This window comes from Grus americana, chromosome 6 (genome assembly GCF_028858705.1).
Source record: "Grus americana isolate bGruAme1 chromosome 6, bGruAme1.mat, whole genome shotgun sequence".
Lineage (NCBI taxonomy): Eukaryota > Metazoa > Chordata > Aves > Gruiformes > Gruidae > Grus > Grus americana.
In genome coordinates this window covers 39,981,057-40,002,209 of record NC_072857.1, presented here as the reverse complement: position 1 = coordinate 40,002,209, position 21,153 = coordinate 39,981,057, and the positions used below count along the sequence as shown (strand labels likewise).

The 21,153-nt window shown below is 49.0% G+C and overlaps 2 protein-coding genes across 2 annotated transcripts in view; one reads left to right on the top strand and one right to left on the bottom strand.

The window, feature by feature from the left end:
* The window catches only part of RBM44 (RNA binding motif protein 44), a 45,265-nt gene extending 36,534 nt beyond the window's left edge, over positions 1-8,731 (top strand). Inside the window, exon 17 of the mRNA XM_054829505.1 lies at positions 7,652-8,731. Coding sequence (XP_054685480.1) covers positions 7,652-7,907 — 256 coding nt within the window. The 3' untranslated portion in view covers positions 7,908-8,731. The remainder of the gene's footprint in view (positions 1-7,651) is intronic.
* A 3,078-nt stretch (positions 8,732-11,809) lies between these two features.
* The window catches only part of UBE2F (ubiquitin conjugating enzyme E2 F (putative)), an 84,968-nt gene continuing 75,624 nt past the window's right edge, over positions 11,810-21,153 (bottom strand). Inside the window, exon 10 of the mRNA XM_054829564.1 lies at positions 11,810-12,226. Within this exon, the coding sequence (XP_054685539.1) occupies positions 12,176-12,226 (51 nt within the window). The 3' untranslated portion in view covers positions 11,810-12,175. The remainder of the gene's footprint in view (positions 12,227-21,153) is intronic.

Here is a 21,153-nt window from a genome sequence, read left to right as displayed (position 1 = left end):
TGTATGTAAACAGACATATATGTATATAGATACATAGCTTTTGAAAAGAACAGCTGGGGTTTGCCTTCCCCTTTATCGGTGACAAAATGGAGGGGAAGAAAAGAGAGTGGAAAGATTGTGGGAGGTTTTCTGGTTCTGAGAAACCTCATCTGCTCATCAAAAATGTCCAGGGCTGCTGTGGTTGCTTCAGCCCCCGGCTGCCTTGGGGGGTCTCCGTGGGACCTGTCCCCCTCTGTCGACACCTTTGGAGGCAGCATCCAGATGTGGTCTAGATGTGGTGAGTGGCAGGAGAAGGGGATAAGCACCTCCCTGGGTGTCCTGGCTGCACTGGGGGTGAGCTGCCAACTCTGGGGCCATCCCAGCAAATCTGTCCCCGACCCAGGCTGTCCCCGGGCAGGCCCTGAGTGTGGCCCCGGGGCAGGACTTTTGGTCCTGGTTCGGTGCTGTTTGCAAGCTTGATGAGACACAATCCATCTCCTCCTCCAGACCTTCGGCGAAGCCATTGCACAGGAAGCAGAGGTGTATTAAAGAGCTTGCTCTTTATCTCTGACGTCCTGTTTTTCTTTTAAATAGCTTCTACTAAACTTGTTATCCTTGAGGCACTTGGAGGAAATGTTGATAAACTTGCAGTGTTTAATTTGATTGCCTGAGTCCATTTGCTCCGTGCAAACACAAGGCTCGGGTTATTTAAGAGATGACATTCCTCTGATCCTCCTGTGCCCTCAGGACACCGGGAAAATCAGGTCGAAATAGCTCAGCTACTGTTGTAAATAAGCTGCTCTGCAAGGATATGGGTTTTGGGTGGCCACCTCACTTGACACCCCTGCTCCCTGGGTGTGCATTGGACTCACCGTCCCCTTTTAGGAGAAAAAGTGCTGTTAGGAGATGTCCCAGCAGGAGTGGGCAGGGGGTAGCATAGGCTGGCTGGTCGCCCCTCCAGCTTTAGGGAGAAGGACTTTACTTCCACGAGGCGTGAGATGAAGAAATAGAAATAATACACCTGCCTAGAGCCTCATGTCCTCTCCCTGTCTTCCCCCAAACTGAGGAATTTTGATGCTTTGCTGTCCAAAACAAGAATGAGAAATATTTGAAGCTTTTGCCTCTGACAGGTCCCATACCATCAGCAGCATCGCGTTTGGAGCCATGGTTTCTCGTATGCGCCATTCAGTGGAGAAATGCCCGTTAGGCCCATCATTTACTGCTCAATCGAGAATGACATGATGGGAACATCTGGATAAATGAATTGTCTCAGCAGAGTTTGTAATTGTGGTTTATTGGTCCTATTTATAGGCTGCAGATTATCTTCCCCTCTTACCCTCAGACGTATTAACCGAGCTCTTGCACGGCTGGTACCGCTGCGTTCAGATGTAATGGAGGGGGTCTGTCTGGACCAGGAGCATTTGCCGAGGTTGGGCTTGGACCACATGGACAAGCACCAACTCTCTGAGAAGGTTTGCCCAACACCATTGAGCTCTGCTGGCTTGCTTAGCCGTGCTCGTTCAGGGAAGGTTGATGGGTTTTGATATGCAAGTCTTCGCCAGCAGAACTTGTGTGAGCCGTTACACACTTTGGCAATGGGATGCCAGGTGGGTTTTTTAATAAAATAATTAGTTCCAGAAGTTGTCGATGAATGCTGTCTCCTGGGAAGGGAGAAGGACTGTTCTGAGAGGTGTTTTCCCCTGGGTCATCCGGTTTCCTTCCCTCTCTTCCTCCCCAAAGGACGAGCGATCTGCTGTGGCCTCGGATGCCGTGCGTGCCGGTGCCAGCTGGGTCAGCCGCCCACGGTCTCTCCAGCCCCTCCGTGGCGTTGCCCCATGGATCCCTGGCCTGAGAGCAATTTAGACCAAGGACCCTGGTGGTTTGTTTTCCGGGGCTTGCAGCCACCCCGTTGGTTAAAGCTGGAGCTGCTTTGTGGTTCCCCTCTGCTTTATGGTGGTGGCCGAGCTGCTTTGACTGGGAGCTCAGCTGTGCATGACTAATTATCCTGAAGATCAGCTTGGCTATTTTGATTCTAGGTCCAGCTTCATCGGCGCGGCGATTGAGCCGAGGGATTTGCTGTGGTCTCCCTCGGGGCAGCTATTTTGGGGACGTGGAACGCTGCTGGCAGAGCTGGGGCTGCTGGAGGGGTCGGGCTGCTGGCTGCTCACCCACAAATGCATCAGCAGGAGCTGATGACTTGTAGATATTTTTTCCTGCACGGTTTGGGCTCGCTGGCAGGCCATGGCCAGGGGACAGCTTTGCACGATGGGTTTTTTTGCACGGCATTGGTGCAGCGGGCAGCAGCGAGCAGGACGGGGGGGATGCTTGTTGCGCTGAGCGATGCCACAGCTGCGGGTGTCACTCCAGCTGAGCTGGGCGCCTTCATCCCAAATATATCCGCCCCGTGGCACGCCTAAAAATCTGCGGGGAATGCTTTCCCGTCGCCGCGGGCATCCTGCGGGGAAGGAGCCCACCAGTGTGAGCGTGCCGCTCCGACAGCTGCAGCCCGCTCCAGAAGTGAGGGATGATGCTGCCAGCTCCCGACACGCCTGGTACCCTGCCCCGCTCCTCCCCCCGGCTGGGGGCTGCTCTCCCAGCTGTCAGTACGCTCGCAGTGTCTCTTCAGGTTATTTATCCATTATCTTACAGACACCAGATTGATCCATTGTCTTATTGTCTCCTTATCTACTTATTTATCTTCAGCTTGCCAGATCCCCTCTGGATACCCCTTTAGCATGTCTCCAACCTCACCCTGCAGCCTTGCAGAGGAAGAAATCATTTTTTTTTCTTTTAATTTACAAAGCAAAAGGGTTTGGTTTGGGGTTTTTTTTTTGGGGGGGGGGGGTGTTTTTCCTTCTGAAGCAAGGGATTTGGGGAGGATAGGAAAAATTGTGATACTCGTGGCAGAAGGGAGAGCTGGCAATCCTGTGGAACCCAACTGGTATCCGTAGTGTAACACCGTCCGCACCAAGGTGCTGGCGAGGAATAAATGGCAGATCAAATTCCAGTCTCAGTTGCAGTGGTAAAAAACCAGAGGCATTGCTTAGGATTTACAGCAGTGTAAGCATTCGGATCCCGTCAAACCATAAATCAGTCCTCGATTGCTTCCCACCAGTGGCCCAGTCCCGTCCCCATCCTGCCTGCGGGCATTCGTCCCCACGTGGTCCCCGCGATGCTCGGCCTCCTCCCGCTGCAGCATCCTTTAAAGACAAACCGTTTCCATGGTGATGAGAAAACAGTTTTACTTGTGGTTCACATCAGGTAGGGGAAAAAAAAATATTTAGAACTAATCAAAGTCATGCTTTTCAGGGCAGGCTGCCCGTCTCCCTGCCCACAGCCGGTGGTAGTGGGATGGCTGAGGAAAACCTGCCTGTTCCCAGAGCTGTCCTACATCGGCTCAATAATCACCATGTTTTATATTCTCTTTTGGTAATTAAAGCTAGTCTTTTAAGGCATTTTTTAAGGATTTTAAATTAAGATGCTGGTATTTAAGGCAAAAGCAAGGGAGAGGAGGGGCAGAAGACGAGGGAGGTGGAGTGGGTGCAGACTGCTTCTCCTCGCCCCCCCCGCCAATGTCTAGTGGTCTCTGGGGACACGCTGACCGTCAGGACACCCTCCACGCTCAGCACTCCTCCAGCCGTGGGCATCTCCCCATCCGTCCAGCTCAAAGCACAGGCGAGCCCCCAAGAGTTGCCGTTCCCAGGGGAGCCCTTGCTGGGCTGCCGGTGATTTTTGGCACTGGGAAAAAAAAAAAAAAAACCCAGAGAAGCCCGAGCGCAGCTGGGAAAAGGGAGAGTGACTTAGGAGTGCTTCTCCTCGATGCCACCAAGCTTGCCTCAGGGTCAGGGGGGCACGACCAGCCTGAGTGACCTGACCAGGATTTTCCTGCAGATACAACTGGATGGTCCTTGTGAGAGGCGTGAAGAGATTTCAAAAACCTGACTTGTAGCTGCTATGAGTGGCACCCGGTGCCTAGCTTCAGGCTACGCTGGCTATTCATAGCCCCTGGCAAACAGCGTCAAAACCACTCGCTCCTTCGGTTACTTCTTTCTCCCAGGCAGGTTGGGAAGTCAGGGACAGCCATCCTTCAGTGGCACAGCCTTAGATCCTCTGGCAGCTCTGCAAAGCTGCGGGGACGTACCACGGCGCAGGTCGGTGGCCCCGGCGCTTCTCCACCTCCTTATTTACCCCGACCGATGGGAGTCATTGTGGAGCCGGTTGGAAGCGTGGCCGGGGATCTGCCCTGTGCTTCACCCTTCGTTTTCAGTAACGGCCACAGGGCTCGGCTGTTTTCGGAGGCAGCCAGCCCCTGGTCTGCGGGGCGAGGGAGGAGAGGGCGCAGGGCACGGGTATTTCTCTGCACTCCCCTGCCTCAGGTCTGGTTTGGGGGTGGTGGCATTCAGGTCTCTTAGAGCCTCCCCTAAAAGAAATCATCTGAGTGTTTTGCCAGGCACCACAATCCCCAGATGCCCTCAATGTCGCTGACTTGGGCCCCTCTCTTCCTCTCCCCCCCGCCCCCGTGCCTGCCCTGGCAGCGGGTGACAGCCTGAACCTCCCCCCCCCCCCCATCCAGGGCCGCGGCAGCAGAGCCGGTGCCGTGCTGCTCTATTTCTGCAGCTGTGTCAGTCACCGGCGTTGCGTTTCGCTGCCGCGGCAGCGGGGTCCCTCCGGGGCTGTAGCTGGTGGCAGCACCCTGAGCCCGGCAGCGTCCCCGGCACAGCGGGGCACAGCACACGGTGCTCCATAGCGTGGGATGTGAGGGGGCTGAGATTTGGTGATGACTTTCTGCTGTTTGCAAGGGTATCATCTCTGGAGGCTTTGTCTGGGAAGGTCTGTGCCCTTGCTCAGCTGGAGGGGTGGTGGTTTGGGAGATGGAGGCTTGCGGAGGAGCTGTAGGGGTGTCTGAAAGCCAAAAGCTTGACTCTGCCTTCTCTCCAAAGAGAATTTTAACTCTGCGGCTGAGGATTGCACCTCTTTCTGGACATCTGAAATAGCGTGATCATCCTGGAGCTTGACTGCGCTTTGCTTGGCTGAGTGTGGCGAGGGGACCTTGCTGTCCCGGGCTGGGCTGTGGGGTGGCAGGGGGAGGGCAGAGCAGCTGTGCTGGGCAGGAAAACACCCCCCCCGAGATGTTTCACCATCAGCATGGGCTGAATTCCCCAGTGGGACCACGCTGGCATGGTGCTAATGTAATAATGCGGCTCTTCTTGTGGGGGGAGAGAGAGAGAGGTCCAGATGCCGTTTTGGAGGCGCAATGGGATGAACGTTCACTGCTGTTGTGGCAGGGAAGAGCACGCTCAGCCCGGGGCGTCAACGCTGCTGCTCCGGTGGGATCTTGATTCCTTCTGACAAGGCTTCGCAAGCAGCAGCCTGGGTCCAACCAGTCTGGTTTATCCGTATCCCAGCAAATGGATCCCTTTGGGATCCCTCTGTGGTAGCACCTGTAAAGAGAAGGTCCTCGACGCCACGTGTCTTGGTGCTCTGCATGCAAGGACAGAGGCTGGACGGAGTCCTGCAGGAGCTGCTCTCCAACCACCACGAGACACGGCAGCTCAGGACCTGCGCAGCTGGTGGAGATGGACTCGGCTGGTGGTTGGCAGCTCATGTCTATGGACGGCCAGGGAGATTTATGAGATAAAGTGGAAGAAATTAAAGCTCTCAGCTACCAGTCAGAGTTTGGCTTTGCTTTTAGTTGGCTGTTCATGAAACTGTCACGGTCAGGTAGTGCTTTGTGTAAGCAAAGACAATGATCTCTTGAAGAGCACCCAGACTTGCTTTCCCTTGGCCAACGGCTCCACAGCCCTCGTTGTCACCTCTACACTTCTAGCTGTTGCTGAAAATGTTTTCTAGTTCCCTCCAGGCCCCTCCTGCTCCGCTGGGCTCTGGGGCTGTGCGAGGCCGGCGGGCGGCAGTGCCCACCCTGCTGCTGCCCAGGATGTGACCCTACCCAGAGCAGGGTGGCTTTAACAAAGACAGGGGACATGAAAATAAAAGGGACCGAGACTTAGGGTATCTTAAGCCACAGCTGCAGACTCCCTTCCATGCCTGGACGGTCGCTTGTAGCCCCGCGGCTGCCTCCTCGCCCCTGCGCTGCTCTCAGGGCTGTACCCGCTCGGCTCCTCTCCTCGGGCCCGTCCTCTCCCCAACCGGTGCGCACGGAGCCGTCTGAGCGCTGAAATACGGATGCTGCCTAAGTGCAAAATGTAATTACAATTTCTCCTTTCATTTGCGGACAGCATTTTGCTTTGGTTACTTGCACGTCTTCACGTATAATGATGGGAGCAGCTATTTATCAGCACGAAAGCGTGGTGTGAGCCGGGGAAGGGCTAAGCCAGCTGCTGTACAGCCCTTCAGATTTAAAAATAGCTTTTATTCGCTTCTCTGTTAACTCTTTCCCTCTGGTTCCTGAGGATGCTTCAGCTCCTGCGATCTGCTAAGGATGCTGATGAACAGGAAACGGTAATTTTGCACATTGGGATGCTGAGCATAAGCTGCTTTTAGTAGCTCCAGGCGCCCTGTTAATTAAATCACCGGACTCCGCAGGGCCTCCCTGCGGCGCTGCCGTGTGCCGATGGGCACGGCGAGGCAACTGCCGCCTGCCCGAAACCCCAGCTGATGAGATGCAGAGAGGCTGCGGCGAGTAGCTGGGAAGCTGTTTATAAAATATTTCTTCCCCCAGGCGGGTTTTTAATTGGCTGGCTGGGTTTTGGTTTGCTCTGCTTCTCTGGCATCAGATGCGAGTAATTGGGATGGGGGGGGGAAATTATATATACTTTTTTTTTTAAATGCATAGCCAATTTATAGGAGGTAGGATTTGAAACCCATGGTAATACCCGTTCTTCCAGAGGATGGCTGGTTGGACCAGCACAGGGGCAGTCAGCTTCCTGCAGTGCCTCTTGCTCAGGGCTGCTCCTTGTTTTCCAAATCTTTGGGAGGGGAAACAAAACCCCAAACCCTCAACAAAATGGACTTGCTGGCCATTGAGAGGTGGGATGGGTCATGGCGCTGCAGAGAGGTGAACTTCAAGAGCGTGCTGTTGGTTCGTATGCAAACCTCCCCATTTTTAGGCAAGTAAAAGGAGAATTTTAAGTAGATTTGATGTATTTATTTCTGTCCCCTTTTGGCTGAACCTGCGCCAGCCAAAGGAGGGTGCCCCAAAGGCTGGCAGCCGGGCGAGCTGCTCCGTGGCGCAGGATGGGATCCCTGAAGGTCTTTCGCTAAAGGTGCCAGAGGGTTTATGTGGGTCTGACCAATATTTTCTAATAGCACCGGTCCGGCCGTGAAATCCTGCAGAAATTAACACAAACCAAACAAAAAGCCCCTTGCTTCCAGTTATTTCTGTAAATATTATTTTTGTTTTCATTTCCTTCTGTAAATGAAAACTCCTTGTCCTTCTGGCTGTGGGCGAGCACTTAAAAGTGTGATCAAAATGGCAAAACCTGATGGGATTTAAAAAAAACCAAACTCATATATTTTTATATCTATCTACCTACAATCTCAAAAAAATACTGGGAAAAAAAAAAAACCTCAATCTCAAATAACAAATCCACACATCTCTAATAGAAAGTATATAATATTTTATATAATAGAGGGGGGAGGTGGTGTGCTCCTGCCTGGGTGCTGGTCCCTGGTGCCACCCAGGTGCCACCCCGTGCCCTTGTCTGTGTTGCAGCACCTACGGGGAGCTGACGAACTGCACGGCGCTGATCGCCGAGAGGCTCGACTGCTACTGGCCCAACCGGCTGGTGGATGAGTTCTTCGTGGCCGTCCACAAGCAGTACTTCAGGAACTGCTCCCCGTCCGGCCGGGCACTGCATGACCCCCCCAACGGCGTCCTCTGCCCCTTCATCCTGCTGCCCATCCTCATCACCCTACTGATGACAGCGCTGGTGGTGTGGAGGAGCAAACGCAGCGAGGGCATCGTGTAGGATGCCCTACCACCGGCGCAGGGGAGGGACGGGGGGACCCCCCACCCCAAAAGCACCCATTTATTTTGGGGGGAAGACCCTGGCAGAGGACCATCCCCGGGGGTACCAAGTCTGGGAGACAGAGACGGTAACGCTGCCGCTCCTCCCTCGCCGGTACCCTCTGCACCATGCACGTGCCATCACCTGGCGGTTTCCAGTTAAAGACATGATTTACGACAGGGTGGTTTGGCGATACGGGATGCCGGTGGCCGGCAAGGCTGCCGTGGGCTGCCCCGGCAGTGGGGAGCCCTCTCGGGGTACCGGGGAGCACGGCTCACCCCGGGCATCGGCAGTGCCGCAGCTCTGCTCAGCCTTTCCCAGCTGCTTCCCTCCCGGCACCCCCAGCACTGTGTGCCGAAAGAGGAAAATTTTTGAAGAAAGGAGGAAAAAAAAAAAAAAGAAGAAGGGGTGGTGGCAGGGTTGAAATTCTGCTGGCACTGGAGTGCCGGTGCGGCTTTGGGACGTGCCAGCAGATGTAACTGTGGGGTGGCAGGTCTGTGTGCAACGAAACCACCACGGCTTCCTCTTTTTGTCCTTTTTTTCCCCATACCAGGAAAGGCACCTTCTCCCCCGGCCCCCAGCACGAGGCCAAGGCCTGCACAGGGTGGGTTTTGCCTGGGAGGTGGGGAGCAATGGGTGAAAGTCAGCGGTGGGAACTGGTGGCACTGGTCGTGGCACTGGTGCTGGCCCTGGCGGGGCCCTGGGGCTAACGAGCAACGGGAATAAGGTGCTTTTCCTATCTAAATAAATAAATACATCAATAAACCAGGTGCCCGTCTCTGGTGCGAATCCTCAGCACTCGCCCCGTCCGTGAAGGCTGGGGTCGCAGTGGATCGAGGGGCCCCCTGGGCCGCCCCTCACTGCCTCTGTGATCCCAGAGACCCCCCCAATATTGTTGACCTCACCCCTTGGGCACCCTTTGGGGTGGCACTGGGAGTCCCAGGGGTGGCTTGGGGGGGTGGCAGGGCCAACTGAGGGGGGTCTGGCCCTCTGAGGCGGGGGGGGGGTGGTCCCAGGGGGGTCCCTGGGTATGGGTGGGCAGGTCGGGGGTCCGTCCCTTTGGCAGGGCCTCGGAGTGGGGTTGGGTCCCTTGGGGGGATGGGACTGGGCAGCATCTGGGATGAGTGGGGGAACCCCAACCCCACCACTGGTCTCTGTTGTCCCCAAAAGCTCCAGATCCCTCTGGATGCCCTTCAGGGCCTCGCCAGCTCAGGGAGTGGTCCTTGGGGAGACCCAGCTGCTGTCCCCCTCCTTGGCCCTCACATTTCACAAAAAACCCCAGAACTGCACCTGCTGGGCAGTGGGACACCCACCCATCTGCCTGGGCCACCCCATGCTGCCCGGTCCCAGCTCCTGTTCCCTTTCCAGGACTCCGCAGCGGTTTTTTTCTTTGCCATTTGGTATCTGGGGCTTTTTGTCAGGGGCAGCCGAACAATTAAGAAAAAAACCCCACCAAACAGCAGCATTATTTGATGGGGAGTGCCCAGGGCTCCGGAGACTAGGGTCCCTGCAGCCAGGAAGAGCTGAAGAGGCTTTCTAGAAGATGGGTACCTCCTTAGGATAAACATAATTTAAAAAAAAAAAAAACCTAAGAAGAAAAAAGCAGCAGGTTGTTCCAAAAGCCACACGGAAGTAACAAAAGCTGGTTCCTGCACAAGCGCTAGTTGCTGACAAGCTCCTCCAGCCACGGACTGGCCACGAGGGCAGGTGACACCTTGGGGACACAGAGGATATTTTGCCTTCTGCCATCGCAGGGGTCAGTCCACGGGGGTGCAGGATGGAGACGAGCTCCCCGTGAGATTTCTGTAGGAGTATTTTGGCCACATGCAGTGAGCCCTGCCCCTGGCAGCACCCCAGCTTAGGTGAGAGGTGGAAATCAAGGGTGGCTAGATGGAGTATAGATTAGTTGCATCTATACAAATATATATCTATATATAATAAAACTCCCAGATCCTCATGTTCAGGAAAAAATAATTCAGTTTATTTTCCTGGACTGTGAGTAGATGGGCTCGTCTAGGATGAGGAGTAACATTTTTCCCCCCGTGTATTCTGGATGGGAAAAAAACCTGATGCTTAGGCCTTCTTCTACAGCAGTTAGTAGTACCCCAACGTGAATATTCCGCTGATCTCCTCTAGGTAAGGAAGAACAGGGCGAAGGGATTATACAGCAGGACTGTAGTGGGAGGCAGAGACTGCCTTTAATGACTGCTGCTCTGGCTGGCACCCCAAACCTGCTGCACACTCCGGCAGCTTCTCCTGGCTGGCTGTAGCAGCCCTGTGTTTGCTCTGCAGCAGCTTCCAGGCAGGAGTGGGGAGCCCAGCACAGGTGACAGCCCAAGAAACGGGGACCATTACCCCTTGTGCTGGGGGATGGAAGGTGGTAACAGTGCCAGGGTGCCACTACCGCAAGGACTCCTCAGCTTCGTTACTGCAGTGGTTTTGGCTCAAAAATAACAGGAAAAACTGGACATACTTCCCAACCTTTCTATTTTTGCGAGTGTTTTATTCCTTACCTTCCCTGACATTACTATTTTGGCAGCAAAGATGTCTCACAGCAGTTGCCTGCTAAAGTACTATGCTGATCCATGCTTCATTTTAAATAGAGCGGCAATATTATCCGAAGATGAAGCTCACAGTAAGACTCTCCTCCTGCGTGCCAATCCCTCCATCTCCTTCCCCTGCCTTCCGAGTCCTCCAGTAACGTGTGCAGGAGCCTGTGAAGCCGTAAGGGAAAAGGCACAGGGAAAACTTAAGCAGCAAGCTGCACTGTGCTTAAAATTTGCAATCCAGCTCTTGCCACGCTAACGATGGAGACGATTTTGGTTTCCTCCAGTGTCTGCAGAGGAAAGAACGAATGAAGCATAAAAATTTGGGGGGATAAAAACCCAACAGTCAATGCCCAAGCGTCACACACACACGCTTGCTCTGTATGAAAGCACACAAACATTTATTTCTATGCTTTATCTATTTATAAAAGCTTCAATCGGTTCCATCGCACCAGCGAAATGCGTTTCGGTCCCTGAGGCTATGCCAACGCCCCCCCCCGGGCATCGCCTGGGTCAGCGGGGGAGCAGCGGGGAGCTCTGGCACACGACAGGCAGCAGACTTCTCACGGCATTTACTCTGACGTGATTCCTGAGGTACACGCTACTCTCCTGAAGGATCTCTGCTTGCACATACTACGTGTTTGATATACAGCTACTTACAGAAAAGGCAATTATAGCATCGTATCCTTTCAGATTACCGAAAAAGCCAGGGGCGCCCGAGTGTTTAAAAGAGGGTGCAGCGCATTGTTATTCGCTGCTGCGTTATCAGCCATTCACTTTCAGCGCAGAAGTTTGAAGCATGCAATTAGGTGTTCTCCAGGTAACGATGCTTGAATTTACTTTCATCAGATCAAACACCGTCTGATGCTCCCTCAACACATCCAGACTGGAAAGGCAAAAGGCAGATTTCTTTAAAAAAAATCTCCCTTTCATTACATTTTCACAGAAATATATATATATTATATATATGTATAAAATTTTACTAATACTACACATTTACTTAAGTTATGGATTAGTCTGTATTTTTTAACTACTTCACACAACGAATAGAAACAAAAAAAATACTGTAGCCCAAACAGGAGCTGAAAATAACAATGTAAAAATTCCAAACGTACTTACATTAAGTATCATCAAGAATTTCAATACCAGAAGTAGAATTTCATTTAGCACTTGCATTCTGGCAAGCTCTAAGCCTTAGCTGAATGACTCTTGGAAAAAGCTTGTATTGTTTCTGCTCATCAAAGGCAACAGTATTGTGATTTGGTTCACAGGAGACCATTTTATTGCCAACTTGAAGTGTTCCAAAAACACGCCACCTTTTCTTTTCTTTTTTTTTCCTTCCCCCCTCCAAACTAGGCAAGAGTTAAAAAGAAGTGTAATTACAATTTCAATAGTGATTTCTTTTAACTTCTCAAGCATATCTCATCAACAGGATATACAGTACAGTTCAGAAGAGTAAACATTTTTAAAAGTAAGCAAACAACTTTTTTCAACCAACATACACAATTTCTTGCTGTATTTATGCTGAACTCTCCTTTTAACATGGACAAGTTATGAAGTTAGTTTTCTTCTTCAGTACAACATGGACACGGGACTAGTACAATCCGGGCTGGTTTTGTTGTTGTTGTTGTTGTTGTTGAAGTTAAGTGTGGAAGCCATGGTCCTGCCATCCATCTCCCTTCATCATCTCGCATAGCGCTTAATGTAATCTTCAACTTTATTCCGAAAGTCCTCCTAGAGAAAAAGCAAAATCAGAATTACCCCAAAGCATGTCAGAGCGGGACTCACGTAGGACTACGGCAGTGGTGGATCCCCAAATTAGCACCGGTAGGATCTAATTTCCATCAAGTCAAAGGTCCGCCGCTCTCCCCAAGACCTGGTACACGTTTCTGAAGCGATCGCCTGAGTTTTTGTAAGCAGAGGTCTGCGCTCCGCTGGGGATCTCCTCTGGGGACTGGACTGAACAAAAGTTTGCCATCACCAGTGATCAACAGAGGTGCAAACTGAACGTGTCAGACAGGTCTCCGGTGCCAGGCAAGCAAAGATGTGGCCATGGTTTTAGAGAAGGAAGGGAAGCTGTCCTCTCAGACAAAAGAGGGAAGGCTAGGGCAGGAGCTGTCACAAAAGCCACACGCCCTAAGGCAGCTCTGTCCCAAATACTCATTCTGTGCTCCCCATCGTAACTGCACAACATTGCAGCTAGCATATAATCAATCACTGTTTTGGTTTTTGGTTCTTTTTTTGTTTATTATAGCCTAGAGAATTAAAAGTTCATCATTCAAGTCACTCGTTTGTTGAAGTGGTTCAGAGGGAACACATTCAGACCTATAGCCCTCCACAGAAAACCTATGTAACTATTATATAACCTCTGCACCTATGGAAAAGCACACGTTTCTGGTAGTTTATAAAGCATGGAGGCGCCAAGCGAGAGAAATTCTGGCATACTTTCCTCGTCTGATCCTTGTCCAAGCCAGGATGTCAGACAGATGCTACATTCCTGCAATGTTATTCCGAGCTTGAATCTCGCCTCGTGTGCTTACAGTCTGTTATTAAATATGTTCAACACAAACACCCCGAGTGGCCTGCGCTCCAGAGACAAGTGGGGGGTTCACGGCAAAATGCATCTTGCTTGATTTCCGCCTCCCAGTTTTGTGTGCCAGTTAGAATATAAAGCAGGAAAACCTGGGAAATGAATGTACTCATGTCTGTTAAGACAGACAAAAAAAAACCAAAACACAAAACACAATGCACACAACAGATGAAGAGGTTTTGAATGCAGCATCCTGGTGCACTGGAGCTGCCTGGAGAGCTGGGGCTGTGGAAGCACTGAAATCCTCTGCTCACCAAGTCAAGGCTCTGCTTTTACTAGGAAGGGCATAAAGTCTCGTTGCCATGAGCAGAGGGGTCGCAGCAAGGCACCGTCCTGCTTTAAACAACGGAACGTGTCAGCTCCAGGTTTGACGATAAATAAGATGATGCCCTTCGAACGCGCACTGCGTGTTCTGGTACAGCCCACACAAAGAGCTAAATGAAATGAAGTTTGCAGACGGAGCAGCAGTTCGCAAGTTTAATGCCCCCTGTGAATAATGGCCGTTCGTTGTCCAAGGACATATTAATATCGTGTCTTTTTTAATTTTGGTTAACAGTAGATAAAAGGTGAGCACCACAATATGCACCATAACTTCATACTAATGCTGCTAAAAAGGTCTGAAGAGTAGCGAGTAGTCGCTTTTAACTGCGAAGCTTGTTTTAAAAATGGGGAGAGCGCTGTCTTCCCTTGCAGGGGCATGCAGTAATCCATTCTGAAATCTGAAATACACGGTAAGATACTTAAAATGGAAACAAAAATCATCAAAGCTAAAATGTGTCCCCTCCAGCTAACTTTGCCTGCTTGTCTACCTCAGCTCTGTGTCCTCCTTTTTAAAAAAAAATTTATTGCCCCCCCGTGTCTTGATCAACTATACACTGCCACTAAAACTTCTGCTAGACATCACACCAGAATAAAGCAGTAATACAGCCTTTTTGCTACAGCTAGCTTTCGAATGCATCAGTATTTCCTTGGCCACACCACCACACTTCAAACATTTCCTCATGAGCGCCCTCTATGATGGCTTGGTTTTCTGCCGGTAAGTTTTTCTATCAGCAAAAAGATAAAGGTTATCTTGTGGTTAAAGTCCCAAATCAAAGGATCAAAGAACAACTATGATCCATCAGAAATGTTGCCCATGATTTCATTTTCCAACTGATAAAGTGCATCACAGTCCATGCAGTCCATATGCAAAGTGCTCTGAATCTCGAAGAAGGCTGAAACACAGTTTAGGGCCAAGATACCCCATAGGTGTGGAAATAAAAATATAAAGGCACTTTAGGGAAAAACACCCACCGTTACCTCGAGAGAGGTACAGATCTGTGCTTTGGAAGAAATAAAAGGATCCATTACAGGAAATCACTGTAAGATGCTTGACACCTCAAAATCGGGCAGTAGGAGCCCAGGAACCCTGCGAGGACAGAAACCAACTCTTTAGGGCTGCAGGAATCCCTTTCCTCCTTACAGGCCTATGAGACGGGCTGCCTGCACTTCTTAGGAGAAAGGAGCAGCTATTTTGGCACAATATGGCACCGGCTAAAAGCAATATCCTGTGTGGCGACTTTTAACTCTGCTGTAGGCACACCCGTTTCCATGCTCGTACAACCATACCTTAAGCGTGCTACGAAAATAACACTACAGAGCTAATGCCGTCTTCATTTTAAATAAGATTTCAGATACCAGGCAACTTCAATCCTTTGAAGACAGTTACAACACGTTGAAGTGTTTTTGAGTACTTATAAACAACATGTCTATTAGAGCAGTTCCCAGATCTCAGGCTGCCTCAGGCAAGAAGAATCTCCAGGTACCTTACGCCCGTTAAAATATCACACAAACAAAAGTGACCTTTTGAATTTGTTTTCAGCTCTGATACGTTGTGGACTACCTCAATGCAAACTAGAATAATGGCAAACAATGCCGGAAACCTCTCACTCACTGGTTATGGTGGATGTTCTCAGTATTATGGACTGATCACTCAGAGCAGCACCACTCGCTGTCAGCCTGTTCTTGGGCACTCACAACATCAGAGCATGTTGGTCACAACTGCACTCGATAAATGAAGCCTTCTGGACTCACCGTGTTGCTGGGGTATAGAGCTAAATAAAAGGCTGCCAGCTACAAGAAGGCAAAAAGATCCACCTTGGTAATTCCATTGATCTCTTAGCGTAACCAAAACTATCACGCTTCCTAGTAGTTTTTTTGCTGGTTTTGCAACCATCCAGGGTTGCTAACACTCTTTGTTACAATCCCCAATGTACTGGAACCTGAATCAATTAACCGAGGGCTTAATTGTATGTTATTTCCTACTCTTGGGTTTGATGAGAGATGGGTCACCAGAAGAAATTGCGCTCAAGGCTAAGAAATACCATGGGACATGCAATAAATAGGGCCACTTCTTCACTGTATCTACAATATCTAAGACCAGTGCAGTACAGACAGCTCAGAGCATCCTCTGCTTTTTCACCCGTACCTTTACGAGGTTTTCAAATGGGAAGATGGGCTCTTGGCACTGACTTAACAGAAGCAGGACCTCAGCAAAGAAGGAAGGCTCCAGAAATCCATGTTGTCACTTAGGCGGAATTGCCAGATGAAGGAACTGACAGCGTTGGCAAGAATATTTTAACACAGTACTTGCTGCATGTGAACCTGGTTGCTGAACAGGAGGTTCTCCTCCCATAGCTGTAATATTCCATCTTCACATGCCATATGGCTGAACAGTTCCTGATTAACAGGGGGCACTTTTCTACGTGCACATCTGTTTATGTGCAGTACCAAATAATCAGAAAGAAAAAAATTAATCAGAGCAGCACATACTCTGCATTATAAAGAGCGGCGCACAAAATCCTGCTAGGAATGCTAAGGGAAAGAAGAGGGAGTAGAGCTGGAGACACACTGTTCACCTGACACGTGGATGCTGCGTGTGCAAGCACCCATCGCCACACAGTACATACCTGCCCTGACACTCTCTGCGACACAAAGCACTGCATTTCACCCTCTCTTAACTTCCCTTCAAGGACAGATCCTCGGTGTAGGACTACTAGAAGGCAGGCTGTGCAAAACACCTACTCTTATTAAAAAACCCCAAAGCCTACCTACTTGAACGGAGCTTCTTCCTCTGATTCTTTCTGCAGGAGACTCCAAGGAGCTGTACCCAACCCCAAGTCTGCATTAGTGCCCTGAGCCCCAACCATCCTCTGATGCCAAGACAGATGCTGATGAGAAAAAGCATACCCCATCCTGTGGTCTTGGTGATGAAAGGGAGAAGAGGCAGGAGGTTTGCTGCTGGAAATCCCCCACGGTCAAAGCAGTTCATGTCAACGACCATTTATGCGCCTGCCAGAACACTCATCTAGCTGGTGGTGGTGGCTGCTTTGCCCACTGGGGCTTCTGCCACATCGCTCTGGACCTGGATCACATCCCACTGCTAGCTTGGCCAGAGGCACAGCTGCCTGCTGAGTACTTAATACTGAAGTAGATTCCCACATCATCAGAGCTGTCAGGCCAAAGACTGATGAAGGGGGAGAGGGTTGACTGTTACTGTGACGTTTTTCTACAGAAGCCCTGATGCTATAACACAGGAAACATCAGAAATGACTCAGCCAGCCATTAAGCCCTGATAAGCCATCAGTGAGTGCTGAAAATGCCACCTAGGGGAGCTTTTCAAAGGGGAAATCTAATTTTGAACTACCATCATTTGCCCTTCATTAGCCTCGCTATACAGCATTTCCTTCACAAATTTCAAGATAAAAGATATATGGAGTAAGAGGTGGACAAAAGCGCCCCTGGGTTCTCTGGAGCTGTGCTAGGTGGTGGGGAGGAACGAGGCTTGGGTTTCTATCTGGGAGCAGAACCTGTTGCCGTGTTTAGGGTGGAAGGACACACGAACCCGACCGGGGAGGTCTGTGCCTAGTGCTAAGCCAGGAGACAGGCCTTTGCTGTGCAAAACAGAGTGACGTGATTCAGGGACCTAAATTAGGCACTGGCCTTGTAGGAAGTATGGGAGATTGAAGCTCAGACAATGCCAGTATCCTGTAGCACAACGGCCATCCCATCACACAGCACAGTAACGGGATGGCAGCACAAGTATCAGATTATGCAGTTCAACAAATGCCCCATACCTTTTAAAGGAAAAAATGGTATACATGGGAATAGGAAACTAATAAAAATGTAAACAAACCAGAACATCCTCACTCTAAGCACACTCCAAAAAAGCACAGCAAGTCCTTTCCCAGCTCCAGCTGGATGCTAAGAGGTACAGATAAGCCCGGACGGGGGACCAAGGGCCTCACCGCCCTGCCACCCCTCCAGCTCCCAGGCACCATCCCTGTCCTCACTCTGGATAAGCAAGACCCTGGTGGAAGTCCAGCTCAGAAGGCAGTCAGTTCTCGAACCCCTGTGTGAGAAGAAAGCATCTGAAACAGGAGAGTTTACACAATTTTGGAGCAGACCCAAAGCAGCTTTGCCCTGAGCTGCGGGGAGGTGAGAGGGAGAGAAAAGCGGTACGTGAGTAGCCCTGTGGGAAGTATTTGCTGCATGAGTAATGCTGGCCAAATCACTGCTTCATTTGATGAAAATCATATGGGGTCAATCAATTGAAGCAAAATTCAAAATTCATCAGTGGATGAAGAGTATGGAATACATGAGCCACGACATGTTACACGATATCGTTAACTGAAAACTGGGTTACAGCACAGACCGTAAAGTTAAAACATACATCCCATCAAACTTCTGTTGGGTATATTTTTGTACTTAAAAAAGTTTTGCTTATACAAAGAAGTTTAACAAATAACCTTTAAGCAGATATATATATATATATTTTATATATATATATATAAAAAAAAAAAAAAGTAACAACTCTGGCCAAAGACATCAATTTCAAACAACTTATTTCATCATTTTCATTTGTACTGTATGTTCTTCCAGACAGCATGATATTAGCAATGATTTGCAGTGAGAAAATATTAAAAAGCAAATCCTTAGCTAATTATCTTTAGATTAAAAAAATCAAAACCAACTGACTGATCTAATATTAAAACAATTCACTTAAGTCTCAACTGACAAGCTGCAAGTCTTAAAAACATGTCACGCTGAAGTGAGATTAAAAAAAATATGGCAGACTATAAAAAGTTGTTACTAGAAGATATTTCACACTGAAGGCATAAAAACAACCCCAGTACCTGGCCTGAGTGGTAATTTATCACAAATTATGTATCTTTGAGGAGCACTTGGGAAAGGATATATAGACAGTTATGGAAACAAAAGGAAAACAGCCACCCCAAAACCCCAGAAGAGAATCACGGTCTGTAATTTGTAAAAGTATACTGACGCACTCACTCAGGAACTAGGTACCTTTTCGAAAAGCTTGACCTGATTTGGCACCTCTAAGAGAGGTGACTTTATTTTTTCAACAATTTATACCGCACTGAGTTGTACTGATTAACTGCTTGTCTATTACTAAGCTTTTAATTTGAAAAATAAAGATCTGCTCAGTTATCCAAAGCAAGCACAATACTTCTCAATAAGTCCTGTGACAGCTACCAGAGAAGTTTGGAAAAGTTGTAATGGAAACTTCATCTCAGTAATCTTTTTTTTTTTTTATATTTAAAACAAATGTATACATAAGAATTACACAATAAAAAAAAATGAAAACAAAGCAGACTGAGCTCATTATCCCTAACATACCCACTACTGGTACCACTTCACACACTGTAGTATTTGGCAAATTTTTTCTTCTTCCTACTCACAATATTGACCACAGTTTCCACCCTCAAGTACGCTACAGACCCCCCCCCTTCCTCGGGGGCTGCATTCACAATGAAAGCCATACTGGCCAGTTCCTGCAGGAAAACGTGCAGCGTACCGCATCTGTCCCTCAATCGTGACTGCAACAACCCAGATACTGTGACAAACTCTTTCTGATCCACCTTCGCATCGTTCAGATTTACAATTCTGTAGAATTCAAATGGAGGAAAAAAAAAATCACAAAAATACTCAATTGCTCCTGCCCTTCCCTCCTTTGTGTTAAAGTAAACAATGAAATAAACATCATCACCACCACTATTTTTACAGAACACTATTTTAATCCAAAGTTTAATTCCAAACTATTTCTGCTGGGTCCTTACTTGTGGTTTTACTTGAAGTGTTTAGTAAAGGGGTCTTCTGAGCAGCAGGAGCTGAGTAACAACCAGATGACATTACTCAGCTCCAGGCAAAGATTTAGGAGGAGGATATAATAACCAAGTAGATTAACCCATTAGCCCTGTGAATTATATTTAAAGCAACCTTTTCTGTCTTCTCCATCTTGCAGGAAATAATGAGTATTCACGCCCATCAACCCCCACACACCCACTCCCATTTGAAAAGGAGCTGAATGAAACCTTTGAGTAATACAAAAATCTCAAGTACGAGATGTTTTTCCGATTCGTGCTCCTACCTTGCTATCATTTCCCTGTCATTGTTTTATTTAGCTCAGCCTCTCCACCATTTGAAGAATTTTCCAAGCTCTGTAATTAAATTCTAGTTCTATGAAGAAAGAGGAGAGTGAGGAGTGAAAAACCTGTATACATAGATATCTCCCACAAGCTTCTGTGCCTAGCAGGTGCAGTTGAAACTGCATCAATTTTCACAGCCCATGTTCTCCACTTCAGATTTTAAACACTGTTTCTAGATATCAAGCAGTTCTCATTTTGCAAAATGATGAGAAAATGCTTTAGTAGATCTCTTTGGTAGCTAAGTCATAAGGCGTAAAAATGGTGGAATTTTTACTGCAGGGGGAAAAAACCCAAATCCAAAAAACACCACCACCCTTTTTACTGCGACTATTTGGGAAAAAAAGCAGCATTGTGGGGAAGAAGAGAAACACTAAGTTTTGGACCTTTTTTCAAAAATATCTGTATGTTTAGGCAGGTTACAGAACTGATGTGAAAAGCGTGGGTGACCTGCCTGCCAGGACACTGCTGCAGGGAAAAGTCAAAGACACATTGCAAAGATCGAACAAAGCATTAGCACGCTGAACATGAAGCTGCACATCCTTTTCTTTGAGATGCTCAGATCTGACGTAGGAACCATTTCCTCACGCTTCCACAAACTTTCTGTTGTTTGCCAGTGAAGCACAGATAAAGGAAAAAAGCCCTCTCTGAAGTTATGGGAAGAGGAAAGGGCTATGGATTAGGAGGCAGGGTGTGAAAGCTGTCAGGGTAGCCAGGGATACTGACATCTAAATCCCATTTGTGCAAAGGCGAGGGAACCGAGCCAGCTGAAGAGGGCAAAGCAGCTTCCCAAAGAAAATCATTCCCCGGCTCAAATGCGATGCGGGTCCTGACACTCTTGCTGAATCTGCCCTTTGGCTCAGGGAGCAGCTTGGCTGGAGGCAGACGGTGGAGACCTTTGTGAGTCCTCTGGTCATACGGCCACAGTGCCAAATGACTCTGGTTTAGTCCTGACTGTGATCAATTTTCTTATTGCCATTTGTGATTTTGCCCAGAAAACAAAGAAAACCTCCTGGGAGGTGAAACCAGGAAGCACAGAGATTGCTCGGTCACTCCGTGCCTGATGACAGGCGCTTGTGTCCCCAGGCCTCCAACGCTACTGGGGTCAGCCCGAGGCTGGCGCCGGGCACACTGGCCATCTTGTCAATGCAGTTCTTGGAAAGGGTTACACAGAAAGCCCTTCAAGAAAATTACCTGAATCATCCCAATTACACCGATGTTAACCTCCCCTGCGCTGCAGATGCACTTCCACCCGTGAGGATGCCACTCATTCCCAAGAGAGGATATGTCCTCGGGATCTGAGATCTTAATGGCTAAATTACAAGCGCAGAGGAAATCGGAGCTGCCTGGGCCTGGCAAGAGGGTTTTTGCAAGTCATACTCTGCTCAAGTCAAATGATGTTCAAACAAACCTGACCAGGCAGGTGAGGTACATGGTGAACTCAGCTCAAAGAGGTCAGACTCCTGGTTTACATTCAGCAACCCGCTGTATGTTTCTGTTTTAAAGCCATGCATTTTTCTAGAATGCAAAGCAAAAGCTTTCCTTTTAAGCCACTTATTTGCCGAAAGTAAAACAAAAGCTTTACA